The sequence below is a fragment of the Anas acuta genome, chromosome 9, assembly GCF_963932015.1.
Source record: "Anas acuta chromosome 9, bAnaAcu1.1, whole genome shotgun sequence".
NCBI lineage: Eukaryota > Metazoa > Chordata > Aves > Anseriformes > Anatidae > Anas > Anas acuta.
The window spans coordinates 18007625-18034492 of record NC_088987.1 but is presented as its reverse complement, the minus strand read 5'-3'; the positions used below and the strand labels follow the sequence as shown (position 1 = coordinate 18034492).

The 26868-nt window shown below is 44.3% G+C and overlaps 2 protein-coding genes across 2 annotated transcripts in view; one reads left to right on the top strand and one right to left on the bottom strand.

Annotated features, from left to right (window-relative positions):
• The window catches only part of OTOS (otospiralin), a 475301-nt gene that overhangs the window by 140296 nt on the left and 308137 nt on the right, over positions 1–26868 (bottom strand). Inside the window, exons 9-10 of the mRNA XM_068691723.1 lie at positions 23515–23704; positions 1595–1687 (exon numbers count right to left, since the gene is read on the bottom strand). The gene's annotated coding sequence lies outside the window, so the exon portion shown is untranslated. The remainder of the gene's footprint in view (positions 1–1594; positions 1688–23514; positions 23705–26868) is intronic.
• On the top strand, positions 11159–12667 carry LOC137861224 (PHD finger protein 7-like). The gene is made up of 5 exons (XM_068692376.1): positions 11159–11275; positions 11711–11835; positions 11950–12112; positions 12200–12306; positions 12547–12667. The coding sequence occupies exons 1-5, from the start codon at positions 11159–11161 to the stop codon at positions 12665–12667; spliced, it is 633 nt and encodes a 210-aa protein (XP_068548477.1).

The window sequence follows — 26868 nt, the reverse complement described above, 5'->3', positions numbered from 1 at the left end:
GTTCAAAAGAAAGAGATCAAAGTACTATCACAGACTTCTTTTGAAAAATATTTCTCTGGTCTTAGGTTTAGAACATCCAGCTTGGTGTTCTTACTGGCATGACAAGCGTACAACTTAATATATGCATGAAGCTTATATTACATATTCCCATTACATATATTCAAATCCAAACATATGGAAGGACCTGCAACAAAACTGTTCTAAATCACTAGAATGTTTTCTCTGCATCAGGTGGTTTGGCTTAAGTTGTGTAAAAGAACAGATATAAATTAAGTCCGATCTATAAATGTTGACTAGCAGATAATATGTTAATGTGCAGGAATCAAAGTGAATCAGAAACCGACATTATGCATTATCACTTTGCTTTATCTATCTTTATTTTTCTCTTTTTTAGTTTCACTGTTACTTCTTCAAAACCAGGAATCACTTTTGACATACCTTAAAAATGTCAGAATTCATTTTAAACTCTTAGAATTCAAATCAATTCAGATGTACCCAGAACAGTGAAAGGTTGATGTGGTGATATCCATACCAGCACTAGCTCTGCTGGGCAGCTGCTGCAGAAAAAAACTTTTGCCCCATTTTCTATGTAACACCCCAGGGTTGACAAGGAGGATTGTTTCTTGTGTAAATATATCAGACAGGAGAGACAGTCCGAAGTAGTTTAGTGTACACTTCAAAAATTCCCTCACATGGCTCTCACTACATTAAGCTATGGAGTCCCCAGTGGTATGCAGCTTAAAGACAAAAATGTTTTCAATTCTGAAAGGCTGTAGGTTGATGCTTGGATCCTCAAGCATATGCATTAAGCTCTTAATGTCTAAGCTGACCATGCTACAAGATTTAAGCTCAGTTTTCTTAAAATACATGCCATGAGCATGACACTGAACAAAGTAATAAACTGTTACATTGCATTTCTTTCTATCATGATTTAATCCTTTGATTGGCAATTTTTAATCTGCCAGTCGTTACTCTGTAAACAAGTAGTGAAACTGAAAGATGTCCAAAGAAAGGAAACATTATAAACAAAGAGTAAACGTGGATGCGCCTTCAGGGACAGGCATCTCTGACATTAGTTACAGTTGGGAAGCAAATACTGAGCTAAAGACAGAAAGGTTTCTTAGGCATCAAGATGCCTAAACCTAAGCACATGGGTCTTAGCATTAACATTTCTAAAAGTTTAAAGCCATTAGGAACAAATAAAAAGGTACACAAAAAGCTGATTTTTTTTTTTTTTTGCATCACACAGAACTTGCAAAATGCCTCAGTGATTTTAGAAAGGTAACATACACTTATGTCTCTTCCAAATGACTTTTTAAGCCAAACCTTTTCAGGACATTATATAAAACCTTGAAACCAGAGGCTTATAAAGAAAACATCATCAGATTCTTAACTAAAGCACTGTACAGCTAGAAGGAAGAAATTTTATGTACTCTATATTCCTCTCAGAATGAAATAAACATCTCTCAGCAAATTCTGTGCAGGAAAGGTTGTAAAAATAAATTCTGTGAAAGAGATTCCACAAAGTGGAATGATGAATTCAAGATAAAATGAAGAGATTTTGTAGGAAATACCAGGGTGCTGAAGGGCTTACCTCTATCTGTACTACACAACGTATCACTCACTGGTGGTTCCTGCTCTTGGATAAGACAACAGCTCCACAGTGGGCATCTTTTTTCTCAATCATCTGTGAATGAAACAAAAACAAATATGCCTTGAATGTGTTGTACGGGTTAAAAAATGCTGTAGGCAATTAAAAAAAGAAAAAACAACAAACCAATGGAATTAAGGAAATGCAAAGGGATGGGTCCTGGCTTTCCAAGTGTCGTGTCTGTGAAGAAAGGCTCAGTGAGGTCTCTGCTGTACCTGTACCTGCTGCACCTCTCCAGAGATGACAATGCCAAGGAAGACTGGGAACCCAGCTCTAACATGTAGGAGACTGTCATGGCCTTTTGCCAACCTAATCTCCTGAACAAGGCTATGCTCCTCTCACCCTCCAACCCCCATGTCATGTGGAACAAAGCCAACATGCTGATCAAGCAACTAAAATGAGCAGCGAGTAGGTTTTGCAGGATCAGCAAGGTCAGTCAGCTCAGCGTGCAGCCAAAGCAGCACCAAGCCTGGTCGGGCCTTTTGGCTGTGAACATGGAAGGGGGAAGGGAGGGCGGGGCCCGTGCCATCAAGCAGCACAAGCCACTGCACCAAGCTTTGCTCTGGCACCAAAATGCAGCGAGACAGACATGCAGAAGATAGAAACTGGTGACCAACCAGAAAACTTATGCACGATATAACAAGATTTCTTGACAGCTTTCAACATTAATGTTTTAATGGTCTGCTGCAGAGCTTGTGTCCCTTTCTGTGTGCTGTAGATGGCACAGCCTGTTTCCCCATCAAAAAAAGCTGTAAAAACCATTTGGAATTGTACACAAGGTAAAGCAGACTCCCTGTGCACTTTGTCATCAGCATGCTCCAGGCTGTCCTCTACACTGGGATCTACTTCAGTAATATTTTTCAGCTCACTACCAGACTTTGCAATCTTAACACTCAGATTAAAAAGTCAATTAGAAGAACACATCTTAATATCAAATTGCATTCCATAAAAATCACTTATTCATGAAAAACTATGAAAGAAGACAATCATTATTATTATTTGGGCATTCAGCTAATTGTAAATATGCAACTGACTGCTAGGTTTGTGGCTTTGCCAAAAGATTCGTGTAGAAGGAGGTGCAGAGGTGCCAAAAGGCAACATATTGCTGGGAGCACAGATTCCTTCTCACCCTCCCTGTTTGGCAGATGTGCACCTGTTTGCCACAGTAGGCAGCTCTGGAGCCATAAAAATAAAGCAGAGATGGCCCAGACCCTGAGGATCCAGCACGAAGTTCTAGCAGCTGCACACAGCACAGTGGTTAAAATCTTCTCCATTTTACCTGGCCAAGTACTGAAATAAAGGTGGTCAGAAAAATCATTTTGCTACTAAAAATTTCAGAAGAATCGAAAGTCCATTTTCATCCCATGTTTTCTGTGGAATCCTTGCAGATATTAAAGCTTAAAAAATCTCAGAAACCTTTTTATACCAGCTTTTTTACAAAATCTTAAGAGTTTTTAGAGTTTTAGGGTATATTTGACAGCTGTCAAACTTGGTAACTGAGGTTATTAGACTATGCAGAAAAAAATAGCCTTTTTTTTTTTTTTTTGACACATGCAGAGTTTATTGTGATTCATCGTCTACAGACTATCAGGGAAAATAAAGGATGATGTTAATCCAAGAAGTGTCAACAGTTAATCTCACATTAAAACTCCTGAATGTACGTACCAAGAAGAACAGACTCAAGGGTCAGCAGGAACAGTTTTCTTCCCTGCAGTGCAACTCAAATAGGACCCTTGGAATGGGTCCCCTAGGTATTAAGCTTATCACTGCAAAGCTACATAAAGGTTTTCGCTTTTTTTTTTTTTTTTTTTTTTGGTATAGGAGCATTACCTAGCACAGAGCATAAGTTTAGGACTAAGTATACACCACTGCTTTCCTGGGGCTCCTCTTTATTTAGAATAAAGTGCAAGAATCTGACTTTGCACAACACTTGTAGCAAACCTTCCTCACCTCACTGGTGCAGGGCTCCGGTCTGAGAATCACTGGATGCTGCTGTCTCCTTCCCTCCCACCCCCTGCCAACTACACTGCTTACAAACCAGCTCCCCAAACAGCTGCATAGTTGCCAAGAAGCAAAACACTTCATAGATAGCATTTGATCTTTAGCATTAACAAGGAAATAAAGCATGGCATGCCAGTAATATGTTGATACAACACAGGAAAACAACATTGCCCTTTATGGCCTACAATATCAATACAAGTGCAAACTAAGAGAGTTCTCTTGCAGCTCCAGCAAGAGACCTCAGGTGTGAGGCTGAATGATGTCTGGCTCTGCTCTCTTTCATGTACAACTACCTGCTTGCAGCTCACTTGCTTGATCTTCACAGATCAGACAGAAGCCCACACCTGTTTGTACAAGGAGCGACAAGCTTTTCTAAGCACGTATTTTCCGCATGCACATAGCTCGTGGCATGCATAATTCTGCATGCATAATTCGAATCTTCCTGCATGATGTTTCATGCTCTCAAAAGTCAGACCACAGAGCAAGGACTGCAAATGAGCCTACTACTGACTATTGGTGCTCCAATTGGTTGGGGTCAATTGCCCCAAATGAGCCTTAGGTTTTTAACGTATCAATTGCCATAACAATTGCCTTCCCTATGCGTGTTTTGCCATGACAAAGGCCAGTTCCAAGTCCTCCCTCACCCACCTCTTCCAAGGCTCCCACTGACTTCAAACCAAAACTGCTAAACCAGAATCCAACTAGGAAATCCCTTTTCTTTCTTAGAGCCCTTCTGATCTAAACAAGCTTAGCTCTCCTCCTCTGTCTTGATTTGAGTATAGCTTTTTCTACTTATGCTTCATGAGACAGCCAGACCTTTCAGGAAGAGAATGTGGCCTTTTTCATGGCCACATTCCCAAATCTCCTCCTTCTTTATTAATATCAACCATTTTCTCCACACGAATTACCACTCCATATATAACACCTGTATTATCCAACTGTTTAAATACATTTATCATCAAAAACTTTTTCTTCCATTTTTTAACTGTTTCTACACCCTGTAGACACTAAAAGACAATTATTCTCTTCTTTTTTTTTTTTTTTTTAATAATCTTATTTATGTTTCCATTAGGTTTACCATTAGTGTTTAAACAAGCCAAGTCAATTTATTCTTCTCTCACAGATCTTATTTTCTCATTTAGTTTTAGAAATAACTCTCTTTCACAAATCCACTTTGCACTCTACCAAATACCTTTAAAACCAGCAACACATCGTTTGTCCAGAACAGCAAGAAGCTCAGAGAGTTCAGGTACTCATATTATTTCCAAACCACGAGGGCAGCAAGACAACACAGACTACAAACAGCATGCACACACCAGCAGACACTGGGACATCCCAACCACAAGCTACTGAGAAGGGGAAGCTACCTGCCCCTGTGTTTCCCCAGTTAGTGTTTGTATGTCCATAGAAAAGATCTCTGGTGCTCTAGGACAGGCCTGCTCAAGTCATTCCAGTCTGCTGCAAATTCAGTCCCAGCCTACCTAGTGCTATGCTGCTGGTGCTGAAGTGGCAGCCCTGTTTATCAGTTTACTTTTCCATTCTTGGTAAATTGTACCCTGGAAATGACTAGCCATTTCTTCTGAGTGCCAAGAAAACAGCTGCAGCAGAAAAATTGCTCAATTCACTTTGTCAAACTGAATTTGCAAGCACACTGCCCCGCTGGTGCCTGTTCAATTTCTAGGAGGCTGAGCAGTCTGCACGTTTTAGTTTTTGTGGTGGTTGCCTTTCCTACTGCTGCTCCTTCCAACCGACTCCATCCTGGGAAAATCGACCGCGACACTAACAGAATGGGCCCCTTTATAGAGCCAAGGGGCACTGCTTTAGGAACAGGAGCATCTCATGAGAAAGGTGAACAGTTTGGTCTGCCGCTCAAGTCTTCACTTCAATTTTTGGAAAAGTCATGATTTCACCCACACAACTGTAGACAAGAAGAGGGCATGGGCTTTGTTCTTTGTAAAACCTCACTCTAGAATACACTGCAAGCTGAGTCCCTGGATGAATAGAAAGCAAATGCCAGAATATCTTTTATATAATAAATCAGATGGTTAACAGTAGAAAATTCATTGAAAAGCAATTAAAAAAAATCTTCTCTGGTCAGAACAACATAAATCTAGTAACAAGTCTACAGTTGCACCAAATTACCTACAATAAAAAATTACTGCTGTCATCCAACATGACGTAGTAATTGTCATTAATACTGTCCTTTCTGCAGCGCTGACTGAAGTTAATGTTTGCTCTTTGACACACAGCTAAACTTCTGTCATATAAAGCAGATAAACTCTCTGGGAACTTCCTTTTCCCAACTACATGAAGCTAGAAATAAACTGGAAATGGTTGAGTCGGCAGCATGGCTCCAAACAATACTAAAACCATGCCTGAAAAGCAGATATCTCCTTCCAAAGCAGGAGGCAAAGACTGCCAGATGGAAGCTAAATAGTTGGCATCAGCATCAATGGCATTGCTGCTGGGTTTAAAATGCCTTTTTCTGAACCCTGTGAGAACAGTTCTTGCCTCAAGCAAGCAGACAGTCACACCTCTGGTTGTGCTGGAAGTGCTTACAGAACAGCAGCGCTGCTGTAGCCATTTAAGGGGAGGACTCTGCAATTACTACAGGCAGCATTAGCACCGGACCTCTGAAACAACTGATGCTTAAACACAGCGCACAGAACTATCAGCAAAAATCAGGGGCTGTCAACAACTCCAAAGGGCAGAGTACTTAAGAGCAGAACTAGTGGGGTGGAAAAGGAAAGGTCCAGAGAAAGAACAGCCTAAGGCCGTAAGGTGTGACTGCAATTGTCAGAGCTGTCATGCTAGGCACAATTCATTCAAGATTTTGAATTTCAACTAAAAAGTAGTCAGAATAGCCATGATTTTTGAAAAGTTCTGGAAAACCACCTCCACAACATTTCCAGACAGCTATTTTGGCTACTGAGGACCTGAAAGAGAGAGGTCTGCACAGCACTTGTAGCATTAATACATGACATGGATAACATATAACAGTCAAACGTACATCAGAGAGATTTTGGAAATGGAATATTAAAGAATAACATGTTTTGATGGGGAAATTCAAGACCATTTGGAACAGAAGAATATTTTATTAAAGATAGAGCAAATTAGATATTTCAGATAACCTAAAAGCAAATTTATTACGCAGCAGGGACTCCCAGTGAATCCAGCAGGTGCCAGGTAAGTTTTGCATTTCAGAAATGTCATTCTGACATCTAATGCTTCACACACAGGACAGTCAGGAAAATTCACCATTTTAAATTTAAGAAAGAGTCCAAGATCTAGAAGAACTGAGTGTACAAGTCCCAGTTGCCCCCAGGGTAGGGATTATACCATCTCCACAGGAAATAAACCTTGTGCAGCAGAAGTATAAACAAGCAAACAAACAAAAGGATTAAGAAAGGTCTCATCTCACAATACTGGCATCCATCTCCTCATTTTGGAATCTGTGAGGTAGTCAGTATTAGGTTTTCTTCAGTACTTAAGATAAGATGCCTAGGTCTAGTCTAGTTCCTTTATAAAATGTCAGAGAACCTTTGGTGTGCCTTGGGGAAAGGCAGACCCAAGCCTGTTCTCTGAGACCTCGCTCCAAACCTCGAGTGTACGAGGGTGATACTCACAGATATGACAAATCACAGTGGCCGTGGCAGACAGTCATGTACAAAACAGAACCTCATGGTGGTCTAAAAACAGTAGAGCCCACAGAATAAGCTCATTATTAGGATAACACAAAAATGGTTTCACGTCATCCTATTTTCCTTGTCCCTGTTGGGTGACAGATCAATGAGATCCTTTTAGGAGTGCCTTACATAATCTCACCCATAGTTGTTTGGATAATTTATTAGCATAGTCCTGAGGATACAGCCTGACAGGTTAGCATAAAATAAACTGTGCTGAATCCTCCCCAGGTTGCCCATCTCAGCCAGAATTGTAAGCAGAGCAAAATTTGAAATTGATTTGCTTTTCTAGATGGAAAAAGCACCAGCCTACTCCTACATTGCTTTTGATGCTGAAAACAGTCATCTGCTCTAGTTGATGAAAGCAGAGAAACTGGCCGTTTTAGGGCCTTGGTAGAAATGCTCTATCAAGTGTTCCTTGCAAAAGTGAAGTTAGCCAGCATAAGCATAAAATCTCTAAGAATGGCCTTTATGGCAAAGATTTATTGGTGTGGTTTCTTTGGAAATATGGCACTGTGCAAAGTGTACTCAAAATATTCTCTAATGGATTTGAATATAGGTGCCCAGTAGCCCAAAGCAGCCAGGTAAAATACATAAAAGAGAGGGAAAACTCAGTTTTGGATAAATAATCAGGGCCCAGAAAGACAAAGAATTGTTAATGCACACATCACAACTTTGCTATAGCTGCTCCCTGGAACTGAGTGCTCTCAGGTGTCCTTCCCCCTACTCTCCAGTTCAGTCCTCAGATGAGAAGTCTGCGAGCCAAATCCTGCATATTGACAATTAACAGATCTCTTCCAGGAGCAGACAGAGAATAAAGCTAAGCAGTAAAGGGTTAGGGTCATCAATAAACTGCCTTTAAAATGTCTATTCTTTAAATAATCAAAAGGATGTGATTGTCGGGAGCTGTCTTGGGCAGAGTGACCACGAAATGGTGGAGTTCACTATTTTTGGCGAGGCCAGGAAGGGGACCAGTAAAACCGCTGTATTGGACTTTCGGAGGGCTGACTTTGGGCTGCTGAGGACACTAGTTGGTGGAGTCCCTTGGGAGGCGGTTCTGAAGGGCAGAGGGGTCCAGGAAGGCTGGGCGCTCTTCAAGAAGGAAATCTTAATGGCGCAGGAGCGGTCTGTTCCCATGTGCCCAAAGATGAGCCAGCGGGGAAGAAGACCAGCCTGACTCAACAGAGAACTGTGGCTTGAGCTTAGGAGAAAAAAGAGGGTTTATAATCTTTGGAAAAGTGGGCAGGCCACTAGGGAGGACTATAAGGATGTAGCGAGGCTGTGCAGGGACAAAATTAGGAAGGCCAAAGCTCACCAAAGCTCATCTGGAGCTCAATCTGGCTACTGCCGTTAAAGATAATAAAAAATGTTTTTATAAATACATCAACACAAAAAGGAGGACTAAGGAGAATCTCCATCCTTTACTGGATGCAGGGGGAAACTTAGTTACAAGAGATGAGGAAAAGGCGGAGGTGCTCAATGCCTTCTTTGCCTCAGTCTTTAGTGGCAATACCGGTTGTTCTCTGGATACCCAGTACCCTGAGCTGGTGGAAGGGGATGGGGAGCAGGATGTGGCCCTCACTATCCACGAAGAACTGGTTGGTGACCTGCTATGGCACTTGGATGTGCACAAATCGATGGGGCCGGATGGGATCCACCCAAGGGTACTGAGAGAACTGGCAGAGGAGCTGGCCAAGCCCCTATCCATCATTTATCAGCAGTTCTGGCTATCGGGGGAGGTCCCAGCTGACTGGCGGCTAGCAAATGTGACGCCCATCTACAAGAAGGGCCAGAGGGCAGACCCGGGAAACTACAGGCCTGTCAGTTTGACCTCAGTGCCAGGGAAGCTCATGGAGCAGATCCTCTTGAGAGTTGTCATGCGGCACTTGCAGGGCAAGCAGGCGATCAGGCCCAGTCAGCATGGGTTTATGGAAGGCAGGTCCTGCTTGACGAACCTGATCTTCTATGACAAAGTGACGTGCTGGGTGGACGAGGGAAAGGCTGTGGATGTGGTCTACCTTGACTTCAGCAAGGCTTTTGACACCGTCTCCCACAGCATTCTCCTCAAGAAACTGGCTGCTCTTGGCTTGGACTGGCGCACGCTTCGTTGGGTTAGAAACTGGCTGGATAGCCGGGCCCAAAGAGTCGTGGTAAATGGAGTCAAGTCCAGTTGGAGGCCAGTCACTAGTGGCGTCCCCCAGGGCTCGGTGCTGGGGCCGGTCCTCTTTAATATCTTCATCAATGATCTGGATGACGGCATTGAGTGCACCCTCAGTCAGTTTGCAGATGACACCAAGTTAGGTGCGTGTGTCGATCTGCTCGAGGGTAGGAAGGCTCTGCAGGAGGATCTGGATAGGCTGCACCGATGGGCTGAGGTCAACTGTATGAAGTTCAACAAGGCCAAGTGCCGGGTCCTGCACCTGGGGCGCAATAACCCCAAGCAGAACTACAGGCTGGGAGAGGAATGGTTGGAGAGCTGCCAGGCAGAGAAGGACCTGGGAGTGATGGTGGACAGTCGGCTGAATATGAGCCAGCAGTGTGCTCTGGTGGCCAAGAAGGCCAACGGCATCCTGGCTTGTATCAGAAACACTGTGGCCAGCAGGGCTAGGGAGGTGATCGTCCCCCTGTACTCGGCTCTGGTGAGGCCGCACCTCGAGTACTGTGTTCAGTTTTGGGCCCCTCGCTACAAGAAGGACATCGAGGTGCTTGAGCGGGTCCAGAGAAGGGCGACGAAGCTGGTGAGGGGCCTGGAGAACAAGTCCTACGAGGAGCGGCTGAGGGAGCTGGGCTTGTTCAGCCTGGAGAAGAGGAGGCTCAGGGACGACCTTATCGCTCTCTACAGGGACCTTAAAGGAGGCTGTAGCGAGGTGGGAGTTGGCCTGTTCTCCCATGTGCCTGGTGACAGGACGAGGGGGAATGGGCTTAAGGTGCGCCAGGGGAGTTTTAGGTTAGATGTTAGGAAGAACTTCTTTACCGAAAGGGTTGTTAGACACTGGAACAGGCTGCCCAGGGAGGTGGTGGAGTCACCATCCCTGGAAGTCTTCAAAAGACGTTTAGATGCAGAGCTTAGGGATATGGTTTATTGGGGACTGTTAGCGTTAGGTCAGAGGTTGGACTCGATGATCTTGAGGTCTCTTCCAATCTAGAAATTCTGTTGCTGTTGCTCTTTCTTTGTTTCTCACTTCTCTGCTTCTCCTGCAGCCCGTGAGCCATCTCCCTGTGCCCTCCTCACAAGCCACGAGGGTTTCTCCCTCGAATTTTCTCTCCCTTCCCCAGCTGAGGAGGGAACGAGACAGCAGCTGGGTGGGCACCTGGCCGCCAGCCTAGGCCAAGCCACCACGGCCATTCACGGGGATGAAGAGGCTGCACCGTGGGCTTGGAAGCCCAGGGGGTGTCTGTGAGGCTGGGGGAGCTCCTGGGCCCTGCCGCATCATCCACCACTCCATGGTCTCCTAGTGACACGCAGGGAGCACTATGACACCAGTGACACAGGCGAGTCTGGGGGGGACTTTGCGTCTCTGGTGAGCGCCAGGCGTGGAGGCAGCAGCTCCTGGCAGCGAGGCGAGGCCAGGCGAGGCGAGGAGTTGCTGCGCAGCATGGCTGCCGGAGAGGAGGAGAAGGCCCCTGAGGCACAGGAGGACGGTGAGAGCAGATGCCCCAGCAGCTCCCTGGAGGTGGAGGGCCCTGAGCACCCCCTGGGGCTGTGCAGAGCCGCTTGGGCTGTGGACAGCCGGGGACGCCCTGCCAGGAGCCCCCGAGCAGGCCCTTGCGGGCGGCCCTCGGGGACACCTGCCAGGTGCTCAGTGGGGGGATGCTCTCATCCATGGCTGCCGCCCTGCCTCCCCCAGAGTGCGTGCTGTGCCACCGCTCGGACACCAGCTTGGATGGCTGCGGGCCGATGTTGCAGGTGGACGGGGTCTGCGCCCACGTGCACTGCCTGGTGAGCTCCCCGCGGCTGCCCGCGCCTTTCCCCAAGCCCTTGCCTGGCACCTGGAGCCCACAGGACTGGGTCATCCCCAGCGCGCTGCTCGCTGGCTGTCACCTCCTCCTGCTGCGCTGCCAGCACAGCCTCCCCACCACGGTCCCTATCTCCTTGCCCTGAGCAGCTGCGGGGCTTTGCTCTCTTCCAGTTTCCAGCCCAGGGCCTGTACCAGCGAGGCGCTGAAGGGGAAGGAATCTTCGGATTCCTCTGCGCGGATATCAGGCGGGTAGCGGGTCGGGCAGCTCGCAAGGTGAGGGCTTTTTTGGAGCAGACGAGGCTTGTGGCAGCTGAGCCCAAGCCCTGGCAAAGAAATCCTCGAGGCTCTGGACAAGCTCCGGGCAAGTGCCAGTGGCCCCGGCCACGTCCCTGACGGGGCTGCTGTGCTCTTTGCAGCGCTGCTGCGTCTGCCGCAAGAAGGGGGCCACCGTCGCCTGCTGGCAGAAGCGGTGCTCGCGCCGCTTCCACCTGCCCTGCAGCTCCCAGCGGGGCTGCATCTCGCAGTTCTTTGGGGACTACAGGTACGAGCTGCCCTAGCTTGGGCTGCAGCCCCCTCAGCCTGCGCCCTGCAGGCAGAGTCCCCGCTGTGGCACGCGTGGTCCCTGGCCTCACTCAACTCTTCCGTCCTCACGCAGCTCCTTCTGCTGGGAGCACCGCCCGCAGCAGAGCGTGGAGACGCTGCAGGAGGGGCACACCACGTGCATCATCTGCATGGAGGTGGTGGAGGACAGCCTCTCCTACACCACCATGGTGTGCCCCTCCTGCAAGCACGCCTGGTTCCACCGGGGCTGCATCCAGGTAGGAGGCCCTTCCCTCTGCCAGCCCGCAGGGACACCATGCGCCCGCAGCGGCGTCCTGCTCACACGGGGAGTCTCTCTTCCACAGGGACAGGCGCTTCGGGCGGGCCTCAGGCACTTTGCGTGTCCTCACTGCCGGGACCGGGAGCGCTTTCTCCCTGAGATGCTGCAGATGGGAATCCGCGTGCCCAACAAGTGCGTTCCTTCCTTCCTTCCTTCCTTCCCACCCCACTCAAGGCAGGAGAGGGCACAGCCCCAGGCCCTAATCCCTCCAGGCAGACTGTCCCCAACAAAAGGGGCTGCCTGCCTGGGGGACAGGAGGATGCTGGCCTGCCGCCAGGGATGCCCCTGAGCCCTGTCCCAGCATCAGCACTGACACTTGCTGAGTGAGTGCCCCAGGAGCTCGTGACCTTTCTTTCCTACTTTCTCTTGAAGAAAGCCGGCTTGGGAGCAAGACGAGGAGGACGAGCCGGCACTGCCACAGCTGTATGGCCGCTGCGATGCCAGGCAGTGCCTGTACAGGGGAGGCCGCGAGCAGTGGCAAGAGGAAGGGTGAGCATCCACAGCAGCAGCTCCCCGGCTGCTGGGGGCTGTGAGCCACATCTCCAGCAAGCCGTGCAGTGGCTGCTGGGGCTCTGCCCAGGCACCTTCCCCTCTGCTGGGGCGCCGTGAGCAATGCTTCTGGAGCCTTGGGGGCCTTTGTGGCGCCACTGCCTGCTGGGCTCTGCGTGCTCACCAGCACAACTTCTTCCCCAGGCCCTGGCAGCTGCTGCTCTGCTCCTCCTGTGCCGCCAGCGGGACCCACCGCCGATGCTCCGGCCTTGGGGACACCACGCAGCAGTGGGAGTGCGCTGGCTGCGCTGGCCCGGGCACTGGCACTGGTAAGGGGCACGGCGTGCTCAGCCTCGGGGCGGCAGAGCCCTCCGTGCCCTCTGCAGGCCAGGCAGGGTGGGCAGATCCGCTGACCTTCCTGCCTCCCCTTGCAGCTCCCAGCTCCTCACCCTCACCACCGGAGAGGAGAGCCGGCCGTGGCAGGGTGCTGCCCCAGCGCCACAGCCCCTACAGCCGGCCACAGCCCTGATCCCGGCCCGGGGTGTGAGGAGGACAATAGGAAGAATTCTATCTCCAAGAAAAATTAGAAAATAAAAATAAAAAACAGCATTTAATTTCATCAACAGTTTCCCACTCAGTAATCCCTCTGCAGTTTTAATGCAGTAGCTTTTCTTAAGGAAGAAAAAGGTAAGGGCACTGTTCTTGAGATGCTTTTCTCTGAAGCAGACCTGACTTAAGCTCAAGTTTCTTCATCTGACAGAACACCCTGGTTTCACCCTTTTCAAGACGGTCAGCTGTAATATTCAAAGTGTGCTGAGTGCTGCACTCTGTGCCAAAGCGAGAAGCGTGATGCATTACAGTTATAAAAGTGTGCTCAGTGTGAGCTACTTATCAGCTGGGATCTAAAGGCAAGCTGTCAGTAGAAGGCAAACCATTCAAAATAGCAAGAGGCATATGTTTAAAGATAAAAGGATACAGTTCACTTTCAGATTTAAATTTCAAATTTCTGATCAATAGGTTGTCATTTCACCTTAACCACTGATTTAGGCTACGCAACAGAACAGTGACAATTTTCCAGCTTCATGTCGGAATCTGACAGAAACTCAATTGAAAATGAAGGGTTTTACCGATTTCTGTCATTAAGCAACACATTTGGATTTTTGGTTTCTCGGGCTAAGCAGAGGGTAAAATTCCCCCCCCAAATGTATGCAGGATAACACTCCAGGAAGATGGCCCAGGAAGTCCGGCACAGACACTCGCTATTCCCTAGCTCAACAGACACAAAGGCAGCGAAGAGAGAAGGAATGTGGTGGGGTCCTGAGTGATAGGAAACATGGCAGGAAGGCAGGTCAAGAGGCACTGCCAGGCCTCCTAGCACCCTCCAAGAGTGACCACGCAGATGGGCTCCTCACCAGCTTCCAGATTTGAGCAGCTACTGAGACTTCTGGGGACCTTACCTGGCAGAAAATTGTGAGGATTCAGACTGCTACTCCCATGACTGGTAACTTGCACAAGCCATCCAGTAAGAAGAGAACTTGACCTCCTATACAGCATGGAAAGAAGAGAAACTCCTTTCCTCCTCTTCTACCAAAAAGGGCTCTTCTACCTACTAGCATGAATACCATTTCCAGTTGCAACTTCTTACGGGAGAACATAACACTTACGCACTCTATGGGCACAAGCTGACTCACACACTGTGTGGTAGCACTGGGGATTCATAACATCACATCAGAGTGCTAATTAGCATGGAAGGGAACGGAAGGGACCTCTCACAGCTGAGATTCTGCCCCAAAAGTATTTAAAAAAAGCAGCTGTAGACCAAGTCTCTTTTTTCCACGTTTCACTCAGAAATCTCTAAAGGACTGGAGTGGGAAAAGGTATCCTGACACACCTACATCCTGCCACAGACATCTCCACATGAAAATATAAAGTGCAGAAGTGCTGCTTGAAAGTGCTGCTTTGCCCTGGAAAGTAAAATCAAAGAAATGAACTTTGCAGTTTCAGAGATTTGACCATTCTCCCATGCTAAGAATAAAGGATGTCCTTATTTTTTTCTGAGGGTATCAACCCTCTAGGGTAACAAGATATCTTCAAGATTATCAAGAATTTAATTCATTTGTGCATCACATTGAAAACCGGCTCTGAAATTTAGAACAAACTACTCCCAAGTGTAACAGAACTCACACTTTTAATCCCCAATAAACTTTACTGAAATCTAGGCATGGTTAATAACTGAGACAGTTTAGAATTACTGGTATTTTTGCCCTAATTATTTAGAACTGCACATTTCTTCCTAGTAGAATCTGATGAAAAGTGTTTTACTGCACAGTATTTCATGTTGAACTGCTCTTTTACAATGCAATTGCTCACATTTTTAATGGTAATATGGTAACAACCCTCTGCTGAACTGACAGAAGGAAAGAGAAAGGGAAGGAGGAAGAAGGGGATAAAAAGCACATTAAAACAGTTTGATAGAAGATCATAAGCATTAAGCAACCTTAGTTCAAATTTCAGTACCTGGGGAGTGTTGAAATGACAGTTTAGGGTACCTGAATACTCCAACAGTGCATTTAAAAAACAGCATGGGTGGATCTTTTGAATTTAGTGTTTTAAAGTCCTGCACAGTAATGAGGTTTGAGAATAACTGCATCACACATCCACAGAAGGTACCACAATGCAACGTAGCAGTTTGCAATGACCTTCAGTATCTCCTCTGAGCACCCCATCGCACTGTGGTAGGACCAAAATCACCCACTTCCAATATCCCTCTGCAAAACTAGGCAGCACATCTCACATCTATCATGGTGGCAAAACACAAGCATGCAGTTACTGAAGAACACTTAATAGTCGGTAAGTTCACCTGGTCACCAACACTATTCTACAGGCATGCACTCAGGCCAGCTACTCATGATGTACACACGGTCTGAACATCACCCTTAGAAAAAAAAAAAAAAAAACAGAAGAGCCCCCGTTAAGCACCTTCTAGCAAAGAGGTAGAGAGTATAGATAAAAAAAAATAAAATTACATTTGTAAGTAGGAATTAAATTAAGCAGTGGAGTTGCTTATCAAAGCTCTCCTCATATGGGAAGCCCAACATAGTTCATCATACAGAGACTCAGCTACTGGCAGATGAAGATATTCTTCCCTCAGATTATCACAGTACCATTGTCATCTTTTTTGGGGGGAAAGGATTCCCAAGTCTAAACACATCTCTACAAAAGCAATTGGATACACACTTGAACATAGATATGCTATGTTCAAGCAACAGTTTATAACCCTTTTTTTGCAAGACAATTTTGCACTGAAAAAAAAATTCCTTGGTCACACTATAGTAAGTCAGTTATGTGAGGGACACCCACAAGTCAAACTATTTTCAATGTCCAAAGTTTTTAGTAGCTTTAACCTTAAATCCTACAAATCATCTTCCAGAAAATGACAGAAAAGCAAGGTACAGCATCTCTCTGCTATACCTCTGCTTACAAGGTTGTTAACCACTGTAACGAATTTCTCAGTCTGAGCTGCTGTTATCAGTGAATTGAGTTGCTCCTTACTGAGACATATTTTGCTAATGAATATATCCACAACTTCACACCTAAATGTCATGTTATGTCTTTTTATTTATTTATTTTTTTTTTTTTTTTTACGTCTTTGAGACAATGCAAGAACTCCTTAGAATTCATGAGAAGGAACTGACAACATCCCTACACTGTGCTGTACACGGAATCTTTCTGGAAAAAATTTTAGGGACTTTGAGGCAGAACATGTACCCACATTTCTAAAAATCTCACCTCACGCTTGTACTGTATCAGTCACTTGAACCATACAGCAATATAGCTCCTAAAGAGGCGAGGAGAAGGGAAGGGAGGGGAGGGGAGGGAAAAAGAGGAGAGGGGTGGTTATGTTGGAGGGTGTAAACCAGAATGATATTGCACTTTTTCTTTTTCCTGTGGATTCCTAAGAGGTAGTTACACACCACTCTGCTTTCAAAAGCAATTGATGCATCTTGAAGTTTTCTGCTCCCACCAGTCCTTCCCAACAGAGAACTGCAACAGGGTAGGATAATGATGTACACAGAGACTGAAATCCGTGCATTCTGTTTAAGGCAGTTTTATCCTGACTGACACAAGAATGTAAATCCGGATCCCATGAATGACTGAAGTGGACTGGTGCCAGGGAATAGCTACTCATCGTTTCTAAATCCTAACTAATGAATAAATAATACAATATGAACCCTACTGCAATGCATTGTTTGTGTTGCCTGAAATGCAGTGAATGGGATTATCTGACTATTGCTTTCCTGGGTCTCTCACAAAAATAATGTTTCTCAAGAGGTTCTTTCAAATAGTCACAATTCCAATAATGCACTCAGTAACTCTCCAGAACAAGACAATGAAGCTACAAGATTTCCCTTCAAATGGCTATCAGCATATCTGATCATCAGATAAAAGTACAAAGGATTTATGAACAAGTTCTGTTTGAAGTGATGCCCCTCCTCATCTTGCTTCAATCAGGGAAAAGCAGAGGAACAGTTAAATTAGCACACTCACACAAAGTCTTATGACTTTATGTTTAAAAATCAAAATCTCAAACACTTGGATGCTCATTCGGTTACAGAAAAACACTTCCTGCCTATGGCTACCAGCAGATGATGTCTCTTGCAGACACCAATCATTAGAATGGGCATAGGCAAAAAGTACTGCTTGGAGATGCCCACGTATGGCCAATTTCCTTCTAATCACTAAGCTATTAAGACTTTCAGAGCCTTCAGCATGTCATGCATTTTGACTTCAGAGGTCAGGAGGAGCTGTGCAGCGCTGTACCTTGCATGCACAGCAACATCACATGTTCAGCTGACACACACTGATGTGGCCTTGGCAGTGACACTACTGCTTCCTCAGCAGCAGCCTCTCTCCTCCACCTATCCTGGCACAACATTCCAGAAGATAGCCCCAGTTACAGGGATTGAGGCAGGAATAAGAAGCTTATCAGGAAACCACTGGAACATTTGGCACTGTCCTGAGTCAGACAGTGGGAAACAATTTCACAATTAGGAGGGCAAACAAAATAACTACAAATTAAAATGGTGGAAAATAAAAATTCAAATGAAGACGTCACTTGTATATATGCACTGCCCTCTCTCCGAGCACCTTGTCTTAGTACCACATCTCAAACAGCACAGCCTTCAAATTGGCACAGTTCAGGGCTGAAATGCTCGTGGCTCATCTGATGATGGCAATCCCTGCTGCTTTACAGCTACTGCCAAGCACTAGAAGTAATAACTGCACCAAACACTTCTCTGAAAATAGCTTTGCTAATTACTGCAGCTTTCACAAGATGAGAGAAATGTGAGGCACCAGTGATGTGGGCTACCTGATCACATCTGGGTGGCCACAGCAGTGACCCACCCTATTGCCATACACAATGGAAATGGCTGCTCCCTGCCAGAACCGTGTCTTCCTCAACCACTTTCCCATCTTGTTTAACTTTAAAAATAATGTTTCCCTAGAAGGGGAAACTAGAAAATTAATGAACACAACCCCCTCAAGTTGTGATTTTTCTAGCTTAACAACAAGCTATTCTGAATAAACCCACTCCTTTTTGCTCGACACTAATTGTCTATCATTCCTTCAAGCAATCATACTCATGTTGTTTACAAGCATCTTCAACAACTAGGCCTGCATTTGATTTCTCATTCTGCTATGCAGCTGATTTCACTTTTTTTTTTTTTCTCCCTTTTGATTATTTAGATTGTTACTGAAAAAGAACGTTAGATGGCATGTAAAAACATTCTGTCATTACCACTGGAGATTCAATGCCTGGAAAAATCCTTACTAATGAGTAACTTCAGCATTTTCTCCAACACACTTCAGAAAAAGCATGGACATGATGCAATAAGGCACAATGCCACAGAGAGGTTTCAGTGAAAACTGACGCAGACCAAATTCTCCTAACAGCTACGATCTCTGACTATAGCTCAAAAAGTAAAAAGGCTGACTAGCACTGTTGAAAGGCTTTAATCTGTGACACATCTGATTAAATTCATTATTATACATACATAATTATAATATACAAGTTCAAATTGCTGCAACACAATCAGATACAAATATAAATACACAAAGGCAAAAGGTGTGCTTCTGTTTACTTGGATTTAGTAAATTTCTGTAAGGCATGATGACTTTGCAAGATGCTTTCTCAACAGTCCGCTGCAGATTGTGCTGATCTCCAAAATCAGTAAAAGCCACCACTGCTAAATGTAGGAGCAGAGACTAATCCTGTGACATACTTTGTCCAAAACGCAGAGGTGGGACTTATTTATAGCTGTGTATTTCAGACAACTTAATGATTTAAAACCAAAATATCAAAAACGTATACAAACACTTTATCAGTAAAGAACATTTTTTTGTTGTTTTGGACAAGATACAGATAGGAACAAAGAAAGTCAGATTTATTTACCTGTGTGTAGGCACACCATCTTTCAATCACAAGAAAACCAGAACCTAAGAATTTGGCCTCAGAACATTTTTCATGTTTTATTCAGGTCCTTCTCCACATGGCATCAAAACTGATGCAATTCAGGCCTCCCAGAAGACAATGAAATACCCCAAATGACAGGAAGCTCCTTCTCAAGTCTAGTTGTGCATGGTAACACTTCATCCCGTATGCAACACTTGTAATCCAAGATTTTTTTTCTTATTCACCAAATGACATATTCACACAGGCTGCATTCCAGTTCTGATCATATCTACCCTGGAAGTAGATTAGAAACAATGCTGGGTTGTGTTTCTGAAGTTTCTGTTACTTCTGGTAATAAATCTCACCGTCCTTTGTCTTTACTACAATGCCCACACACAACAGATGAACACAGATTGTTCAGAGATGTCCCGAGCCTTTCACACCTGCTCACTTCTGTTCTCTGAGCTGCTGCACACGCTGCAGAGAACTGTTCTGGATGAGTGGGGATGTAGGGGACAAAGGCTGGAGCAGCTCTGAACAAGGGAGCGATGATAGAGCTAACTCAGCTGATGCCACCCCCACCTCCAGCACAGGCATCATCTCTGAAGAGATATTGCTTCAACGTGCCTATAGCCTACCTAGGAGTAATGGGAACTGTCCAACCAAAAGAAAATTTACAGTTCTTACCTAGAGTTTAAACTTTACAGTGTAATGCGCTAATTAAAAGCAAAACAAGTTCTTCTGACATCATCACCACCACTTCAAAACACCCACTGCCTCATCACGGGTGCAGTCTCTAGTTTGGGAACCGAACTTGAGCTGAGGGACCTGCTTAGCTGCCCCCTTAGAGGGCACTCTTGAGCCATTCCCTTGTCCAACTCTATCCAAGCATCAGAGTTGTTTGACTCCCACAGGGCCCTGTGTCACAGGTACTCAAGACTCCACCTTACTTTTGCTCTCCTGCTTTGCATTCACCCAGTCCTCTGTGATTGCACCGGCAGTTTGGTGTCCATTGCTTTTCACTGGCTGTCTCTTTGCAGAATACAGTGTGTTGTCAACCTTAGGACTACCCAGAACAATATACACCTAAATGACTTGGTAAAAAGGAATGAGTAACGGTAAAGCTATTAAACTATCTGTGATATTAAAGATAAAGGCCAAATGTTGCAAAAGGAACTTCCAAGACTGAACAAATATGAAAAAAATTAGAAACTTAATTACATATAATGAAAAGTTGTAATCATACACATGGCGAAAAAACAATCCTAACTTTACAAACATGGCTAAAGACTGAGTCAGTACTGTCCCTTACTGCCTTTACGTATTAAGATTAAGTTAGCGAAAGGCAAACTCAAAACCAAACAAAACTTCTACACTTCCCTCCGCCCTACTGTCAAGTAAGGAATTCCCTGCTAGAGGATACTGTAGATGCCATAAAGCTTACAGGGGTTCAGAACAAACATATCAACAGAAAAACAATGTAACGTGGCTTATAAAACACAGAAATACTGCTTCCAGTTCAGGAAGACCCTGAGATTAACAGTGCTGGGGGCTGGGAGACTTCTGTGATAGTGTGACTAGTACATCATTAGCTCATTTCCATATCATTTTATGGATTTCAATGGCCAGAACCAGAAACAAACTACTGGGTGAGACATACCTTGGCCCAACCTCTTGTCACCACTTGTATCTTTACCCTCAGTAATCCTGCTGAACAAACCTAACACTCTCTACCTCACTCTTCCCTCCTGTATTTCTTATCCACTAGATTTCCCAGTTAAAGTCACACTGCACAAGGTACATATCCAACAGGTTCTGGCCAAGAAGGTTCCAAATTATTTACAAATCCTAACCAATGAAAATCATCAACTGTATGATGCTGTCTCGCTGCCACCTCTCTCCGCTCTTTGTATGAGGTTTTGAAAAAACATCTGTAAAGCCGCCTTTCCTATTTTGCTTACTTACACAAGTAATGCACAGCAATCTTTCATTTTCATTTCTCAATTATCTGTTTTCTGCAGCCTGTAAATAACTGTATTAAGACACATTCAGCCAAGAACATCTAGTTAATGCATGTATGCAAGTTTTAAAACTGGCATTGCTGTAAGCACTATTTCACGGGTATTGTTCATCCAAGCACAGGCATATGAAAAGAGCAGGATTACCTTTTCCTTGATGATGCAGATACACTTTAAAGAAAATAATTTGAACACTTAAAATTAAGTTCAAAAGATAACCCTGAGACAGCAAAAGGCAAGTTCTTAAAGGAATATGTAGATATTTAGCAGTGCATTTACTGCTGTTATTAGCACAAGTCATGTGGTTGAATCTCTGCATAATGCTTTGAAAATACAGCTGTTACTGTGCTTCTGCGGACAAGATGTAACGATGGAAGGGGATCTCAAAGGCAGCTGTCAAATTCCTCAAAGACATTTAATGATAAAACTCGAACCTGAGCCACAAAAAAGGTAGAAAATTCTGACTTATCTGAACAGATCTAGACCTATTTTTGAGACCAGTCATGTAGTTCTACTTTTAACAGCCAAATCATTTATACTTCCTGAGAAGAGTTGTATCAGACTAATGAAACTCTGCTGATTAGGGCTAAGCAATGGCTTTTATGTTCCTTCACTAAGGAGGGGTCTCTGTGGAAGTTCTCTCTCTTAGGGGTACACTTTCTCTAACTCAGTGTTACACTCTGCACACAGGATTTGAATCAAGAGGAGTCACTCTGCTGCACTGCAGCCCCTTTCAGCAGGCCAGTGATGACAAGCAGGTCTGCAATCACTTGTAGTAAACCCTGTCTCCTTGGTGAGGAAACACAAGGAAAGCAGTGAAAAGGCAGTATTTCTGCAAGCACTCTATGCATTTCTATTACATCTGTTGCAGGAATAGCCTGTAATACAAGCGGGAGGAGCCCACCATGCTCCAAGCCAGTGCTCTTCCATGGTAAAGCACAATAATCCCTTCCAGTGGGTAATAATCCAGAACAAGAGCATGGCAGCCACAGTATTTGACAGAACACTGATGCCCACTCTCCTATGCTCAGTCAGCTTTTAAGAGGCAATACAAAGTAACACGTATCACAGAGTACATATGAAACCATTGTAAATACGTTTAATAGGATAACCTAAGTTATGTTACAGGCACTAGTTTACAACCGACCACTGGAAATTCAAAACAAACAGAAATAAATATAGCTAGTTAGGTTTTGCTCTGCTAAAAGCCCAGTGCAAGAATACAAAGGATGCAGCAAACATAAGAACAGATGCTCAGGATCTGACTATAGATTTATTTGACCTCATGTACTTTTACTTTCAGTGGCTAATAATTTTTTACTTACTCGTTCCTTAAGCAAAACTATAGAATGTTTATTTCTCTGCTACACAGCCCAGGAATCAGTGGCTGAAGGATTTCTAGAAGCTGTATCTGGACCCTCAGGCTACTTGTCACTGATAGAAACTCTCATCCCTGAACTTGTCAGTTACTTTTCTAAATCCATTTCCAGCCTCCACAATAGCCTCTGGCAACATTCTATGATTATTATTAGGAGATGTTTGAAAAAACACCTCTTTCTGGTTTGTTTCAAACATGCTCATATTATTGCATCAGTGACATCTCCTAGTTCCTGCACTGCAAGAAATGGCATATAATCTCATCATTCACTTCCACAGCAACTGTGACATTACAGACCTCTGTTCTAGCTTCATCACCACACTCCTTCAGCTGTCCCTGACTCTATAACCTACCCTGAAATATATTGTCAGGTGTTTCTGATGAGTCTTTGCAATACTCTGAGCCTTACTCTACTGTATCCAATTATCTCTGCTATTTATGTTGTTAATGAACCAAGCATTGTAATTCTTTCATTTGAGCCAACAACTCAGCTTCTCTATCTCAAATCTCCTCATATCAAACCACTCCTGACAGACAGCTCAAAGAAGACAACTTAAACTCAGACTGACGTGCAGAGCAGCACTGACACACATTTAGGAGCATAAATTCATTCCAGAAAGGGGAGTTGGTGAAATCTGTTCCCTGCTTTTCTCCAAAAGTGAACAAGGGAGCTTTCCTGGAGGGTCATGCCACCCTGGTATGTAATGGTGTGATTCCAGAGGAGCTGGGCTTCAGTCACTCAGATTACCATCGATCCACGGAGACCTATACACTTACAAAAACAGCCAAGGAAGGCATTCTTTTCCCCAGCAATTATCAGATTCATGTTTTACCCATGAGTAAAGAAGCTAGTGACCCGAGGCAACATTGCTATCAAGCACATGAAACTTTAGGCTGTATTTCTTTCCTAATATTACACAGTGCTTGTTAGACAAGATTAGATACCAGGATTAGACAAGGTTTGTTTGTTTGTTTAAGCAAACAGGTGAAAATTAACTCACCTAAAGGCAGCAACCACCAGCCAGATGATGCACTTTGAGAACAGTCAAGCTGCTGATCTCCACTAAAAGGACGCATAATAGCTTCCTTTTATGAGAATGACCGCGTCCTTGAAAATCCTGGAACCGTGCAGCTCCGAGGTCAGTCAAGGTAGTACTTACTGCAGGACCAGGGCCAGGGCATGTTTTTTCCCTAGGAAAAGGAAGAAGCATGGTATTTAGGAACAACTTGGCTTCTAAGTTTAAGAGTCTAAAGTAAGTAGTGGCTCTCTCTAAATGAATGTGTAGTTTCTTTAATAAATTGCTTGAAGGGGCTGTACAGCTTCCAGGAATGGAAGTTCTTAAGAGCAGGTTAGAAGTGGACACCTTACATTCAAGCTAATACCTCAGCTTTACAGCTTCTCACCTCCGAATATTGGGCAGAGGCTTATACGAACACAGGCATCTTACAGAAGACTGAACAAGTTTTCTTCCAGCTCTGTGATTCTGCAACACAGGGAAATTAGAGGCAACTGTAATGAGGAGTGAACCCATGGCAGTTCTGGCACTGTACTCAGAGCACTGTTTGGATGGGAACATGTTTCTTGAATACTTGGTGTCTAACATGTGGCAGATTCCAAAAACTTAAACACCAATACTCGTCTATCAAGTCATGCAAGAAAAAATCGTTATTTGCAGAGTGACTGGAAAGCCAGTACTTTTTACTGTGCCACTGATTCCTATGGTTTATGCAGAAATATAGAAATAAAAAATATACTGCATAGTACAGAAGTGGTAAACTGGTGCCTTAACAGGAAAGTAAAACCGTAAAACTGATTATTCACATTGAATGGCAGAACTTTTTACAACACAATTCATTGAAATAAAATTATAGACAAATCAAAATGAAAAATTTCACTTGGCATCTTAACTAAGCCCCAGTTGTGCCACTGACTGAAACAGAAGGCTGCCATGGCCAGCTAGAATGTTATGGAAAATTGACCAAGCATTATTTCTTCAAAAGCCGGAGCTTCAGAGAAAATAACCAAAGGCATTCCATTCAAGTGCAATAACAGCCACCACCCCCCCCCCCCACCCTCCCCCGCTAAAAGCACTCAAATAGCAACATCATCTGCATTAGTTGCATCCATACTACAAATATGGTATGGTATATGAGCACTGTTTATGTTAGTAAAGACTGCATGCAATTTCAGTTAATGACTGTAATTTTACTAATACAATCAGACTTTAATATTTACCAGTACAAATAGCTCAACAAAAATTTGAGGGGAAAAAGCATCTGCAAAGCAGCTACTTCACTTGAAAAAATATTTAAAGCTTAAAAATTCTTCTCAAGTTAAAATATAAATTCACACAGAGTAAGTAGTGTTTCAATTGCTAGCTTAATCAGCCTGCACTGCGTCTCTGCCTCAGCTTTGATACATTCATGGGCATAAGCATGCAAGCTGAACGAGCCTGACAACAGCTGGAGGAGAATCATACCCACTTTGTGCATTCTGTGATTGCAATTGCTTCAGACCTCTGAACACACTCAGACTGGGCAATATAACTTTCATCACCTTACAAGAGCATCTGATGGCCTTCCTGCCTTGGTAAGAGACCTTCATGTCCCCGCACATCAGCGTAGCTGAAATGAAGTCAGCTCAGTGTTGGCTGTACACTGAGGATCTGGAACACCTTCTTGCAACAGGCCTGAACAGAGCCTGCTTGGAGGTCAAGCAGTCCCAACAGCATACATGAGAAAAACATTTAAATTAAAAGAAAACAAACTAACAGAGATCACTGTAACTGAAGAAGACTAGAGACCATTTAAAAAAAAAAAAATCCAGGATTGTTATTACAGTTACCTCAGGGTTGATGTTGGTCTACTTAATTTGATTTTGTCTCCAAATTTATTTATTTATCTATTGAGCAACAGACACCTTTCAGAGATTTGGATCGAATCGAGAAATCCAAAACAGTTTTAATCAAGAAGATTATAAGCCCAGGCCAAAACATTCCCATTACGTGACAGGCACAGAAGGCCCTATCAAGCACGCAGGCTTTGCTTGAAGCAGCAGCTCTGATCTCTCCTAAAGTCACCCACCTTCACTATAAGGAAAATAGCTACAACCAATTTTACACAGTCAAATTCAGGAGATATTTTAAAGCTGCATAGGTGACAGAATCTTCTATGCAGTGCAATATACCACATACCAAAGAGTAAATTGCTCTATTTTTGGCACAAATATTTGCAAAAGCCTGTTGCATATGAAAAACACTACTTGCTGCATTAACACCAGCTGACAACCACAGTTCCAAAGGGCTCTGGAAGTGCAAAGCAAGTATCTATAGGCTTTGTGCTTCTTCACTTAAGCTTTCTGCTACCGGGGGGGGGGGGGGGGAAGGCACATATAATATTTCCCTCATTTTATGTAAATACATATACATGTATACATACACACACACATATATGTGCTACAATAATATAAATACAAAAAAATACTACTTCACAGCCAGTGCATGTCCATTTTACAGCTGACATTCAAACCACTCTACCATGCACAATCTAGAAAGATGCCTTACAAACATCCTGAGCTCTAGATGGTGCTATTTACTGCAGTAATAAGACAACCACAGCTAATTACCAGTACATCCAACACCTCAGGGACAAATGTTATTCCTTTGTTCAAAATTATGTAAGTTGAATACAGATAGGAGTAATGTTGTTTCACTTCATTTGCATTTGCCATATGCCTCGAATCTGAGACCCGTCTCTTTTCCTGGAGGATGTACAAGGAGCAGTACACATGACATCAGGGTGAGGGGTTCTCAGTCTACCAACGCCTATACTGCCCCAAATGGCAAGCGTAGGCTGGCAGTACTGACATTAACTCAGTGGCTTTGGCATCACGCTCTACTGCACTGCACTGAGATGCCCATCCAAACTGGGTCACCTCTTACACTGGCATGACACCTGGAGTAACTTCAGTCCTAGCAGCAGCAGCACTCAAATTGCCTGCATCTCTCCCACAACATTTAGGTCAAGACAATTCTAAGAGTGGCTGCAAAAATGGCACAGCAGGCAGAGGCATTAGGACTGGGTTGCCCTCTGGCTCATCCACTGACCGTGGCAGTGACTGTGGGTAGCCCATAAGATCTCCCAGGGCAGGACCCAGAGCCCACTGAGGTTGGAAGGAGTTCTTCTGTTCATTTGAAATAAGTTCTGTAGGGAAAATTCTGGCTTCTCCTCTTTTCCCACAAGATGAAAACGTGCACAACATAGAGAAAAAAGTAATTAATATGTTTTTTAGTTTCCTCATGAACTGTAGTGAATAAATAAAACAAATGATAAAACATTTATTGTGCCTATTCTGA